Source organism: Triturus cristatus, chromosome 1_2 (genome assembly GCF_964204655.1).
Source record: "Triturus cristatus chromosome 1_2, aTriCri1.1, whole genome shotgun sequence".
Taxonomy (NCBI): Eukaryota; Metazoa; Chordata; class Amphibia; order Caudata; family Salamandridae; genus Triturus; species Triturus cristatus.
The window spans coordinates 1191330888-1191345027 of NC_140580.1; the positions used below are offsets into that span (position 1 = coordinate 1191330888).

A 14140-nucleotide genomic window follows, 5' to 3' on the forward strand; every position below is an offset into this window, starting at 1 on the left:
TAGGCCAGGGGTTCGGGGCTGGTGTGAGGTGCAGGGGTCAGGTCTGACTATGTTACGAGGGCCGGGTCCAACACGCGTCCCCCCCAGCTGAAAGCCGGAGAGAACTACCCATGTTCTTGGGGGTTCTCTTCGCTGAGGCGGAAGAACCGGGAGAGGCCATCGGCGTTGGCGTGGTCCGTACCAGGGCGATGTTCCACGGTGAAATCCATCCCCTGGAGGGAGATTGACCACCGCAGAAGCTTGGGGTTTTCTCCTCGCATCTGCATGAGCCATCGCAAGGGGCGATGGTCGGTCTGGACCCTGAAATGGGTGCCGAACAGGTAAGGGCGTAGTTTCTTGAGGGCCCAGACTACTGCGAACGCCTCGCGCTCGATGGTACTCCATCTCTGTTCCCAGGGCAACAGCCTTCGGCTGAGGAAGGCCATGGGCTGGTCCAGACCCTGGTCATTTACTTGGGAGAGGACGGCCCCGATGCCATGCTCGGAGGCATCAGTTTGTACCACAAACTCTTTGGAGTAGTCGGGGGCCTGGAGGACGGGGGCCGTACACATGGCCGTTTTCAGGGCATTGAACGCCTCTTGGCAGGCAGGGGACCACTGTATCTTCTTGGGCTGCTTCTTGGACGTGAGTCCCGTGAGGGGACCGACCAGGCTGCCGTAATTCCGGATGAATCTCCGATAGTAGCCCGTGAGGCCCAGAAAGGCTCGGACCTCTGTTTGGGTGGTGGGGGGTTCCCAGGCTAGGATGGCGTCGATTTTGGGCTGTAGAGGGGCGACCTGCCCGCTTCCGACCTGGTGCCCCAGGTAGGTTACTGAACCTTGCCCAATCTGGCATTTGCTGGCTTTCACGGTGAGGCCCGCCTGGCGTAGGGCGGTTAGCACCCTCCGGAGGTGTTGGAGGTGCTCACTCCATTCGGAACTAAAAACTGCAATATCGTCGAGATATGCAGCGCTGAATTTTTCCGGCCCGGCCAGGACTCTATTTACCAGTCGCTGGAAGGTGGCCGGGGCATTTTTCATCCCGAAGGGCATTACGCGAAAGCGATAGTGCCCATCCGGGGTGGAGAAGGCGGACCGCTCCTTGGCTCCCTCTGTGAGCGCAATTTGCCAGTAGCCGCAGGTGAGATCGAAGGTGCTGAGGAACCGTGCAGCTCCGAGCCGGTCAATGAGCTCGTCGGCTCGGGGAATGGGGTGGGCATCGGCTCGGGTGACCTCATTGAGTCCCCGGTAGTCCACGCAAAAGCGGAGTTCCGGGGCGACCCCGGGGGCGGCTGCTTTTGGGACCAGGACCACGGGGCCGGCCCAGGGGCTGTCTGAGGGTTCGATCACGCCTAGGGTCAACATTTTCGAGACTTCGGCTTGGATACAGGACCGGACCCGATCGGGGACTCGGTAGGCTCGGTGTCTCACTGGTGGGCTGTCTCCGGTATCCACGTCATGGACACACCAGTCGGTGACCTTGGGGACCAGGGAGAAAAGGTCCGGAAACTGCCCTAGGAGCTGGCGGCAATCCTCACGTTGCTGGGGCGTGAGAGACGGGGAGAGGTTCACTCCTTCTACGGAGCCGTCCCTCTCCTTGGTGCATAGAAGATCCGGGAGAGGATCCGACTCTTCTTCGGACCCATCGTCAGTGGCCAGTAGGAGGCTCAGCTCTGTCCGCACAAAGTGGGGCTTGAGGCGGTTCACGTAGAGGACCCGGAGGGGGTCCCGGGGTGACTGGACGTCTACCAAGTACGTGACCGGGCTCTTTCGCTCAACTACTTTGAAGGGCCCGGTCCATTTATCCTGGAGAGCGCAGGGTTTCACGGGGGCCATGACCCACACCAGCTGGCCCGGCTGAAACTCTACTAGTGCGGCGTTCTGGTCGTACCAGCGCTTCATCTCCTCCTGACTCGCCTCCAGATTGGCCTCTGCCAATTCCCGGAACCTCCTAGTCTGATTGCGGAGGGTCAGGACGTAACGGAACACGTCTCGGGGGGTGCCTCGGGGCGCCGCCTCCCACTCTTCTTTGACCAGGCTGAGGGGCCCCCTGACGGGGTGCCCGTAGAGTAACTCGAAGGGGCTGAAACCCAAGGATTTCTGGGGAACTTCTCGGTATGCGAATAGGAGGCAGGGGAGCAGGAGGTCCCACTTACGCCGGAGGGGCTCTTCCAGGCCCGCGATCATCCCCTTCAGAGTCCGGTTAAACCGCTCTACCAGGCCGTTTCCTTGGGGGTGGTACGGGGTGGTGAACTTGTAGGACACCCCGCACTGTTGCCATAAGGACCTCATGTATCGGGAGATAAAGTTGGTCCCGCGATCGCTCACGACCTCGCGGGGAAAACCCATGCGGGAGAAGATCCCCATCAGCGCCCGGCCCACCACGGGGGCCGTAACGGTGCGCAGGAGAATGGCCTCAGGGTAACGAGTGGCATGGTCCACCAGGACGAGGATGAACCGGTGCCCCTGGGAAGTTGGGGGGTCCAGAGGTCCCACAATGTCGATCCCGACCCGCTCAAAAGGGGTACTGACGACAGGGAAGGGCTGGAGGGGAGCCTTGCGCTTCCCTCCACTCTTCCCACTGGCCTGGCATGTGGGACAGGACTTGCAGTGGGCTTCTACATCTGCTTTCATTCTAGGCCAGTAGAAGTGAGTCACGAGGCGACTGTATGTTTTGTCCTGACCCAAGTGGCCTGCGAGGGGGACGTCGTGGGCCAAGCCCAGGAGGAGGTTTCGGAAGCGTAGTGGTACCACCAGCACCCGGCCGGACCCTAGCTCCACCGACTTCTGTTCGCTGTACAGAAGGTCATTCTCCCAATAGACCCGGTGCGTCCCCGTCTGGTCGCCTGCGGCCTGGGCCTCTGCCTGTTGCCGGGGCCCGACCAGGGAGGGACAGGTAGCCTGCTCTCGGCAGAACTCCTCTCGGGAGGGGCACCCTTCGTGGCGCCACTGTGCTAATTCAGGCAGATCGCCTAACTCGGTGTCTGAGGTGGAGTCGGAAGGCGGCGGGTCGTTACTGGCGAGCGACTCTTCCGGTGGGGGGATGTGGGGGCCCTCGGCTGGGACCATCCCATCTTCAGGGGTCGGGGCGTCGTCGACGTCCCTCAGGGGGGTCAGTCGAGCCGCCATGGATCGAGTGGTGGCGCACACCCACTCAGGGAGGCCCATCATCCCTAGGTGGGTCTTGCGCTCAACTTGCCCCCAGGGGGAACTTTCCAGGTCGTTCCCCAGGAGACAGTCGACGGGCTGGGATGTTCTCACTGCGACCTTCAGTTTACCGACCACCCTTCCCCACTCGAAGGGCACCAGGGCTACCTTACATAGGCTTTCTGTGTTGTCGGCTGAAATGACAGGGCAAAATACGTTGGGGAGGACCTGGTCCTCGTGGACTAAATGGCTGAGGACACCAGTGATGCTGGCCCCGGTGTCGCGGAGGGCTTCTACTTGGTGGCCATTGATCGTGACGAGCTGGCCATATTTCTTTGTGTTAGAGGGCAGGAGGCTCCCAGGGACCATCTCCCTATCCCCTAAGGACACTAGGGCCATAGCGGCTGGTTCCCACTCCTCGGCCTCCTCAACCTCCTCCCCCAGGGCTACATTGGCTATCTGTCTAGCGGGGGGTGCTGCCTGGTTGGTGCGTGGGGCCATGGGGCATTCAGGGTCGTTGGCGTAATGCCCGGGCTTCTGGCAACGGAAACAAGTGATGGTTACCCGGTGCCCCCGTCTCAGGGGGGGGCCGGATACAGCTGGTGGGGGTGCCGGGAAAGGCGGAGGTTGGGACTTCGGGGGACTAGTCTGGGGCTCTCTCTGCCCTCCCTGGTTTCCCCCCCCCTCTCTGGCGGGGTGGTCCCTGACTGGCTCGGGGGTACTCTCCTACAGGGCCCCGGGAGACCCGGGTGTTGGTCCAGCGATCCGCCTCGACAGCCAGCTTTCTCGGGTCCGTGAGCTTGCTGTCGAGCAGATGCTGGCGTAGTTCCACAAAGCAGTTGGCAGCAAGGTGTTCCCATAACATAAGGTCAGTTAGTTCTTCCAGGGTGGTTACCTTGCTGCCCTTGATCCACCCATCGAAGGCACGGCTGAAGAAATTCACATATTCCACCCAGGTGGTACCCGGGATCTTCCTGCAGTCCCGGAACCGCTGGCGGTACATCTCCGGGGTGAGGCCGTACCTTGTGAGGAGGGCCGCTTTCATGTGTTCATAGGAGGTCTGCATGGAGGTGGGTAGGTCGAGCAGGGTGTCTCTCCCTTCGCTCAGGAACCGTCCCCATAGCCCAGCCCCCCAATCCTTCTGCGGGACCCCATGGGAGGTCATGGCGACCTCGTAAGCCCGAAACCACTGCTGAATGTCATCAATCTTGTAATATTCCTTGACCACATCCTTGGGGATGTGGACCTTCTGTTCCGTCGGGGCGGCCGCCTCCCGGTTCCCCGGGGGCCGCGCTTCTTCGCTTCTTGCTTCTTGCTTTCAGTTCTATCTCCTTCAAGCTGCGTTCATGTTCTAGTTGAAGTCTCCTTCCCTCGTGTTCTCGTTGGAGTTTCTTCTCCTCCAGTTCTCCTTGCACTCGCAACTGTTCTACGGCTAGCTTTTTCTCGGCTAATTTCAATTCGCCCTCAATTTTGAGTTTGGCTAATTCGAGCTCGTGATGGCGACTTTTTTCTCTGTTTGCGAGTTCCTCCGGGGATAGGCCCCCGTCTGGTACGAAGCCTCGCACCTGGTTGCTGCTGCGTTCTCCTTGGGAGGGTCCTGCTTCGTCGTGGGGCTCCACCGCTCCTTCTGGGCGGGAGGCTCCAGAATCCACCCAAGCTTTCAGTGCCTTTTGCATATCTTCTTTGGTGTTGAGACCAGTGGTAGCGACTCTGAGTTCCTTACAGAATTGCTTTAGTTCCCTGTGAGTGTACTCTTCCAGCTGTTCCACCTGGAACACGGTGCTGGCGTCGTCTTCTACGAGAACCACGGCGCTTCCTTCTGCCATCTTTGTCTGTAGTGCGTCAGCCGTTCACGGTACGATCTCTAGATTATGGGCCCGAATCCCGTCGCTTGCCACCAATGTTAGAAGGCGACCTCAGAGGGGCTCGGAGGGGGCCCTGACTGGCCTGAGACCAACCCTTGAGGTATCGTAGCTGGGCACTGGCGGGAGACTCCTCAGGGGAGGAATCTCGTATCTAGGATCGTACACTCGGCACCACACGACAAAGAGACACAACACCGAGAGTTCTTAAGAGCAAATCTTTATCAGATCGGAGTGGTAAGATCTTTATGATCCGCAAGGCAATATATATACAAGTGGAGCGCGGGCTCACAAAGTCTTGGAGGGGGGTTAGGAGGTAGCGGGACAGTCTTTGGGGGGAATGGATCAAATGCAGGAGCGTGTCCGGCGCACAGCTCACAATCCTCGAGCTGGGGGATACGCTTGTCGTCGTGGGGTCCGGCGGGACCAAGGGAGTCTGTGGGCACTACGAGATACTCAGCAGGCTCGAGTACAAGTTCGGAGGTCTTACGATCTTCAGGGAGCCGCGAGTCACTCAGCAGGGCTCAAGCACAAGTTCGGAGGTCTTACGATCTTCAGGGAGCCGCGAGTCACTCAGCAGGGCTCAAGCATAAGTTCGGAGGTCTTACGATCTTCAGGGAGCCGGGAGTCACTCTGCAGGGCTCAAACATAAGTTCGGAGGTCTTACGATCTTCAGGGAGCCGCGAGTCACTCAGCAGTACTCAAGCACGAGTTCGGAGGTCTTACGATCTTCAGGGAGCCGCGAGTCACACAGCAGGGCTCAAGCACAAGTTCGGAGGTCTTACGATCTTTCAGGGAGCCGCGAGTCACTCAGCAGGGCTCAGGTGGTTCCAAGGCGAATCTGCCGGACAGTCCCAGAGCACCCCTTGTTATAGGGTGACTCCTCTTTGATGTCCGGAGTCTGTGCAGGCAGGGGTCTTGTCACCTGGGGGTCGCTTGTTGGGGGTTTCCTGCCATTGTCCTTTGATCCTTTCAGGGCCGGGTCGGGAGGAGCCCCAGACACCCAGCAGGCGTGGAGCCAGCCCTCAGGGAGGCCGGCAGGTCAATCGAAACTCACCGTCCCAGGGAAGCGCAGAGGTGTGATGGAACTGATCCTCCCTCTCTCATCCCAAGGGGGGCGCGATGTCCTCCAGCCAGAGTGGCGCCTGTAGGCTAGGGTCGCGCTGGGGCCGGGCGGCCATCTTGGTGCATGCAGTGGGCACGCGGGCCCGGGGTGGCCGAAGGAGGAAGGCCTATGGACGGGGGAAGTCCGGGTCGGGTGCGTGTGTTCTGGTGGGAAGGATCGGCTAGGCCAGGGGCTCGGGGCTGGTGTGAGGTGCAGGGGTCAGGTCTGACTATGTTACGAGGGCCGGGTCCAACAGTGCGCCCCTGTGGATCAACCTGGTGTCCGCAATAGACGTGCGCCGCCGTGGGTCCACCTATTGTCTGCAGTGGACGTCCCCTGTGGGTCTCCCTGGTGTCTGCAGTAGACGTGCGCCCCTGTGGATCCACCTGGTTTCTGCAGTAGACGTGTGCCCCCTGTAGGTCTCCCTGGTGTTGCAGTAGACGTGCGACCCCTGTGGGTCTCCCTGGTCAGCAGTAGACGTGTGCCCCCGTAGGTCCAACTGGTGTCTGCAGTAGACGTGCGCCCCCTGTGGGTCCACCTAGTGTCTGCAGTAGAAGTGCGCCCCCTGTGTGCCCACCTGGTGTCTGTAGTAGACGTGCGCCCCTGTGGGTCCACCTGGTGTCTGCAGTAGACATGCGCCTCTGTGGGTCCACCTTGTGTCTGTAGTAGACGTGCGCCCCTGTGGATCCACCTGGTGTCTGCAGTAGATGTGCGCCCCGTGTGCCCCTGTGGGTCCACCTGGTGTCTGCAGTAGACGTGCGCCCCTGTGGGTCCACCTGGTGTTTGCAGTAGACGTGCGCCCCTGTGGGTCCACCTGGTGTCTGCAGTAGGCATGTGCCCTTGTGGATCCACCTGGTATCTGCAGTAGAAGTGGGCCCCCTGTGGGTCCATCTGGTGTCTGCAGTATACGTGCGCCCCTGTGGGTCCACCTGGTGTCTGCAGTAGAAGTGGGGCCCCTGTGTGTCTTCCTGGTGTCTGGAGTAGACGTGCGCCCCTGTGGGTCCACCTGGTGTCTGTAGTAGATGTGCGCCCCTGTGGGTCCACCTGGTGTTTGTAGTAGACGTGTCCCCCTGTGGGTCCACCTGGTGTTTGTAGTAGACGTGCGCCCCGTGGGTCCACCTGGTGTTTGCAGTAGACGTGCGCCCCCTGTGTGTCTTCCTGGTGTCTGGAGTAGACATGCGCCCCCTGTGTGGCTCCCTGGTGTCTGCAGTAGATGTGCGCCCCTGTGGGTCCACCTGGTGTCTGTAGTAGATGTGCGCCCCCGTGGGACCACCTGGTGTCTGTTAGTAGACGTGCGCCCCTGTGGGTCCACCTGGTGTCTGCAGTAGACGTGCACCCCCTGTGTGGCTCCCTGGTGTCTGGAGTAGACGTGTGCCCCTGTGTGGCTCCCTGGTGTCTGCAGTAGATGTGCGCCCCTGTGGGTCCACCTGGTGTCTGTAGTAGATGTGCGCCCCCGTGGGTCCACCTGGTGTCTGTTAGTAGACGTGCGCCCCTGTGGGTCCACCTGGTGTCTGCAGTGGACCTGCGCCCCTGTGGGTCCACCTGGTGTTTGTAGTAGATGTGCGCCCCTGTGGGTCCACCTGGTGTTTGCAGTAGACGTGCGCCCCCTGTGTGGCTCCCTGGTGTCTGCAGAAGATGTGCGCCCCTGTGTGGCTCCCTGGTGTCTGCAGTAGACGTGCGCCCCTGTGTGGCTCCCTGGTGTCTGCAGTAGACGTGCGCCCCCTGTGTGGCTCCCTGGTGTCTGCAGAAGATGTGCGCCCCTGTGTGGCTCCCTGGTGTCTGCAGTAGATGTGCGCCCCTGTGTGGCTCCCTGGTGTCTGCAGTAGACGTGCGCCCCCTGTGTGGCTCCCTGGTGTCTGCAGTAGACGTGCGCCCCTGTGGGTCCACCTGGTGTTTGTAGTAGATGTGCGCCCCTGTGGGTCCACCTGGTGTTTGTAGTAGATGTGCGCCCCTGTGGGTCCACCTGGTGTTTGCAGTAGACGTGCGCCCCTGTGGGTCCACCTGGTGTTTGCAGTAGATGTGCGCCCCTGTGGGTCCACCTGGTGTTTGCAGTAGACGTGCGCCCCTGTGGGTCCACCTGGTGTTTGTAGTAGATGTGCGCCCCTGTGGGTCCACCTGGTGTTTGCAGTAGATGTGCGCCCCTGTGGGTCCACCTGGTGTCTGCAGTAGAAGTGGGGCCCCTGTGTGGCTCCCTGGTGTCTGCAGTAGACGTGCGCCCCCTGTGGGTCCACCTGGTGTCTGCAGTAGATGTGCGCCCCGTGTGGGTCCACCTGGTGTTTGCAGTAGACGTGCGCCCCCTGTGGGTCCACCTGGTGTTTGCAGTAGACGTGCGCCCCCTGTGGGTCCACCTGGTGTTTGCAGTAGACGTGCGCCCCCGTGGGTCCACCTGGTGTCTGCAGTAGAAGTGCGCCCCCCGTGGGTCTTCCTGGTGTCTGGAATAGCCCTTTGCAAAGAACTACATTATGTTTATTACAACTAACTGTGCCGCGCATTACACTGAAAACAGGGAGTTAGCTACTGCACTCACAACCCTTTGATAAAACAACTTTACCTTTGCGTGCTAAAAAGCATATAACCAATACACAAAAGTGAGCTTTGAAAAATATCAGGCCATGAGAGAGGTGATGATTTTGGGGTCCCCCCTAACCTAGGGGGAGGACCAAGCAGAACACAAAGAGCTTATCATGCTCAACGATTCGGTGGTGGTCCCACCCTCCTAGGACCACCCCAAGCAAAGTTATGGGCAAACATACAATGCCAACCAAAGGCTCAGCAAAGCATTATGGGGCGAGATTCTAGAGTTTAGTGAATATTGTAGTATTAGCTCTCGGCTGAGCCAACTACACCCGCCCTTATTTACAACTCACTGAGCTGCATGAGCTGTTCTTGGACTAGCATACACCGGAGACAGCTGAAAACACAAGAAGTGCCTCGTGAACAAGAAACAGAGTTCTCATAAAGCCAGTACTCGTGGAAGAATACAAGCAGCCAGTGAGAGAGGTGGTAAACAGGCTATGCTCCACAGGAGGGACCAAGACATGCTGGAGAGCCTAAAACAAATGAAGCCAGCCAACAGAATGCAAGCAAATGTGAGTTACAAAACAGAAAGCCAATGGCAAGCAAAGGGCAGAATGCATTCCCAGGGAAGATTGTCAGCAGGTCCCCACTGCACTGGCTGGCACGCTTCCACCTAATGAAGAGCAGATCTTTTTGGAGGGAGAGGGGGAGGGGTTGTGGCCTCAGAAGTGTGTGTGACACAAAAAAGGAATTCGAGAATCTTACCTGCCATGTTGTCCAGATGAGCTGAAGGCCCTTCTTCTGTCTGCAAGAAAACAAACCTGATTTATGTTCTGTTCTTTGGACATGTACAGCGCCCACTCACCACATGCGGCTTCTAGGCGCTTCAGACACAAATCGCGGCCACTCACTTCTCAGTAGTGAGTTCACCCACTGGCTCGCCTCGGGGTCTGCCCCCTAACCCCAAAGGGCTGCAGTCCCGACCCCCAGAGAATCCTGCCTCGCATCCCTTGCCCACTTTAACTTAAGACCCCTAGCACGTGCCTTTTCTCTCAGGCCCGTCCCTACATGGCCCTGCCCCAGACAGCCACTTTAGTGGCACCTAGCAGCCCTTCCCCTATAGCAGCACACTTTCACCATCAGCAACACAGCGCAGCACTTTTTATTTAGCAAATCAAGGCCACAGTTCCCCTGCGCTAGATAAGGATACCTTTCACCTATAGTGAAACATGGTCACCTTTTACCTATAGTGAAACAAGAACACCTTTCACCCATAGTGAAACACGGACACCTTTCACCTATACTGAAACATGGACACTTTTCACCTATAGTGAAACAAGAACACCTTTCACCTTTAGTGAAACACGGACACCTTTCACCTATAGTGAAACACAGACACCTTTCACCTATAGTGAAACAAAAACACCTTTCACCTATAGTGAAACAAGGACACCTTTCACCTATAGTGAAACTCAGACACCTTTCACCTATAGTGAAACAAGCACACCTTTCACCTATAGTGAAACACAGACATCTTTCACCTGTAGTGATACACGAACACCTTTCACATGTAGTGAAACACGGACACCTTTCACCTATAGTGAAACAACGACACCATTCACCTATAGTAAAACAAGGCCAATTTTCACCTGTAGTGATACACGGACACCTTTCACCTATAGTGAAACACTGACACCTTTCACCTATAGTGAAACAAGGACACCTTTCACCTATAGTGAAACACGGACACCTTTCACCTATAGTGAAACAAGGACACCATTCACCTATAGTGAAAGAAGGCCACTTTTCACCTGTAGTGAAACAAGGACACCTTTCGCCTTTAGTGAAACACAGACACCTTTCACCTATAGTGAAACAAAAACACCTTTCACCTATAGGGAAACAAGGACACCTTTCACCTATAGTGAAACTCAGACACCTTTCACCTATAGTGAAACAAGCACACCTTTCACCTATAGTGAAACACGGACATCTTTCACCTGTAGTGATACACGGACACCTTTCACATGTAGTGAAACACGGACACCTTTCACCTATAGTGAAACAACGACACCATTCACCTATAGTAAAACAAGGCCAATTTTCACCTGTAGTGATACACGGACACCTTTCACCTATAGTGAAACACTGACACCTTTCACCTATAGTGAAACAAGGACACCTTTCACCTATTGTGAAACACGGACACCTTTCACCTATAGTGAAACACGGACACCTTTCACCTATAGTGAAAGAAGGCCACTTTTCACCTGTAGTATACACGGACACCTTTTCCCTGTAGTGAAATAGAGGCATTTTGCCTTTAGTGAAACAAGTCGCATTTTGCCATAGCCACACCAGGCAGCATCACAAGTCAACCTTCACCTTTAGCGACAAAAGGGAGTCGTTCACATAAGAAAGTGCAAGGTGCCGTTCCCATATAGGCATGATGTCACAGTGCCTAGGGTGACATGACGCTTCCACTGCCCTAAGACGACATCTTGTAGTGACTATAGGACACGGGTGCCCCTAGCCATCGGAGATAAACACTGTGGCCTATGGGGCTATCTGTAGGGGAGCGCCAAGGCCCCCCCTCCCCCATGGCTTAGGACTGCCCATACAGCTGACAACCCTGGGGCCCTGTCCTACCTACAGAGGAGTCCGTCTCACAGTCTGAGACCCCGGGGCCTGTCCTACCTACAGAGGAGTCTCTCTCACAGTCTGAGACCCTGGGCCTGTCCTACCTACAGAGGAGTCTGTCTCACAGTCTGAGACCCCGGAGGCTGTCCTACCTACAGAGGAGTCTGTCTCACAATCTGAGACCTCAGGCCCTGTCTCCTCCAGAGGAGTCTCTCTCACAATCTGAGACCCTGGGCCTGTCCTACCTACAGAGGAGTCTGTCTCACAGTCTGAGACCCTGGGCCTGTCCTACCTACAGAGGAGTCTGTCTCACAGTCTGAGAACCTGGGCCTGTCCTACCTACAGAGGAGTCTGTCTCACAGTCTGAGACCCCGGAGGCTGTCCTACCTACAGAGGAGTCCGTCTCACAGTCTGAGACCCCGGGGCCTGTCCTACCTACAGAGGAGTCTCTCTCACAATCTGAGACCCTGGGCCTGTCCTACCTACAGAGGAGTCTGTCTCACAGTCTGAGACCCTGGGCCTGTCCTACCTACAGAGGAGTCTGTCTCACAGTCTGAGAACCTGGGCCTGTCCTACCTACAGAGGAGTCTGTCTCACAGTCTGAGACCCCGGAGGCTGTCCTACCTACAGAGGAGTCCGTCTCACAGTCTGAGACCCCGGGGCCTGTCCTACCTACAGAGGAGTCTCTCTCACATCTGAGACCCCAGTGGCTGTCTTACCTACAGAGGAGTCTGTCTCACAGTCTGAAACCCCCGAGCCTGTCCCACCTACAGAGGAGTCTGTCTCACAATCTGAGACCCCAGGGGCTGTCCTACCTACAGAGGAGTCTGTCTCACAGTCTGAGACCCCGGGGGCCTGTCCTACCTACAGAGGAGTCTGTCTCACAGTCTGAGACCCCGGGGGCCTGTCCTACCTACAGAGGAGTCTGTCTCACAGTCTGATACCCTGGGGACCTGTCCTACCTACAGGGGAGTCTGTCTCACAGTCTGAGACCTCAGGCTCTGTCTCCTACAGAGGAGTCTGTCTCACAGTCTGAAACCCCCGAGCCTGTCCTACCTACAGAGGAGTCTGTCTCACAATCTGAGACCCCAGGGGCTGTCCTACCTACAGAGGAGTCTGTCTCACAGTCTGAGACCCCGGGGGGCCTGTCCTACCTACAGAGGAGTCTGTCTCACAGTCTGAGACCTCGGGCTGTGTCCTACCCACAGAGGAGTCTGTCTCACAGTCTGAGACCCCGGGCCTGTCCTACCTACAGAGGAGTCTGTCTCGCAGTATGAGACCCTGGGGACCTGTCCTACCTACAGGGGAGTCTGTCTCACAGTCTGAGACCTCAGGCCCTGTCTCCTCCAGAGGAGTCTGTCTCACAGTCTGAGACCTCAGGCTCTGTCTCCTACAGAGGAGTCTGTCTCACAGTCTGAGACTCCGGGCCTGTCCTACCTACAGAGGAGTTGATACCAAAGGGGATGATGGACGGAGCGTTTAAGCAAATCAAACACTCACCCCCAGTCAACTGATCTGGGTTTAATCCACCATCAGTCTTTAGCTCACTCCACCACCCCAGTTCAGACATAGCCATATGCAAATCAGTCTGACCCTGTGCCTCATGGGAACAGTCCAGCCCGAACTGCCAAGCCATGCCTACCCTGGACCGGAATTGCTCAAACGCTTCGTCCATCATCCCCTTTGGTTTTGCTTTGTTCGCCCTAAGTTGGCAGGGAATGCCCATACGTGGGTCCCTTGCTCACTTTGCCACTGGATTCAAGCAAGCCTGGCTGAAGAGGGAAGTTACCCCGAAACCGGTCCCAGGATACTTGTTTCCGGTCCAGGGAAGACATGGCTGGGCATGCTCACTGCTCGGTCTGCAATCTCACTCAAACAAGCCCATCCCTAACCATGCATTAACTGGTCCCACTCTGCACTTACATCCGCCCCCAAATTCACATGGAGACCTAACTCGCCCTGTAGTCGCTCCTCTTACCCTACTCTCACACTGTCACATCGCTCACCGTGCACTCACATGGGAACTCCTGCCACCCACACTGGGCAGTGGGTTAATGTGCCTGCTACAAAGAACGTGCACCATGCAGATCACAGAACTGAGTGTGAGTAAAGAATGACCAGCGCTATATAAAAACAAGCATTTGCAATGCAATAGGTCTCGCATTTGTGAGAGTTTAAGATATTGGCATTGCAAATGACTGCGTTTTATTTATCTGTTTTGATAATTAACACCTAAATAAAAGGCATTGTCATTTACAATTCCAATAGCTCAAACTCTTGAAAATACGTATGATTATTGTACTTAATTTCTTCATAATAGCGCCTCAAACGCTTCTGGCCACTTTGATGCTAGTGACAGGCAGTCACGCGCAGTATTTGCGTTTATGGTTTAATAACGGTGCATATAACTTTGGTGGAACTGGCGTCCGAAGAGGCCAAGGAGCAGGAAACGTAAGCTGAGCCACAGACACTTTAAAATCCTCATAAACTCGTCCCCACTGAAATACGCCTGGCCCTATGTGAATAACTGCATGTTTTATTTATAATGTGTACTAGAGTTCAATTAGCATATTACAAACACAAGGAACACGCTATATATTCAAGGAGTGACTGAGGCCAGAGCTGCCGACTTTGGAGTTGGGAACTAGGTTCAAGTCTCAGCGTCGGCTTAACATCCTGTGATTCTGGTCAAATCACTTCATCTCCCCGTGTCTACCATGAATCAATGTGTTTAACGTAACTGGTGCTCATGTCAAGCGCTCTGACACCTTCCGGTCGAGTTCGCACTAAAAAAAACTGTAAAAAGAAGGAAAACAAGCACGTAATTGGCACACCGTATTGTGCACATCCTCCAGTATACGTATGTAGGGATGGTGATGTGCCCGATATTT

General features: G+C 56.4%; 1 protein-coding gene across 1 annotated transcript in view; it reads right to left on the bottom strand.

Annotated features, from left to right (window-relative positions):
• AK1 (adenylate kinase 1) overlaps window positions 1-14140 on the bottom strand; it is a 189498-nt gene that overhangs the window by 146546 nt on the left and 28812 nt on the right. Inside the window, exon 2 of the mRNA XM_085614143.1 lies at window positions 9375-9414. Coding sequence (XP_085470269.1) covers window positions 9375-9381 — 7 coding nt within the window. The 5' untranslated portion in view covers window positions 9382-9414. The remainder of the gene's footprint in view (window positions 1-9374; window positions 9415-14140) is intronic.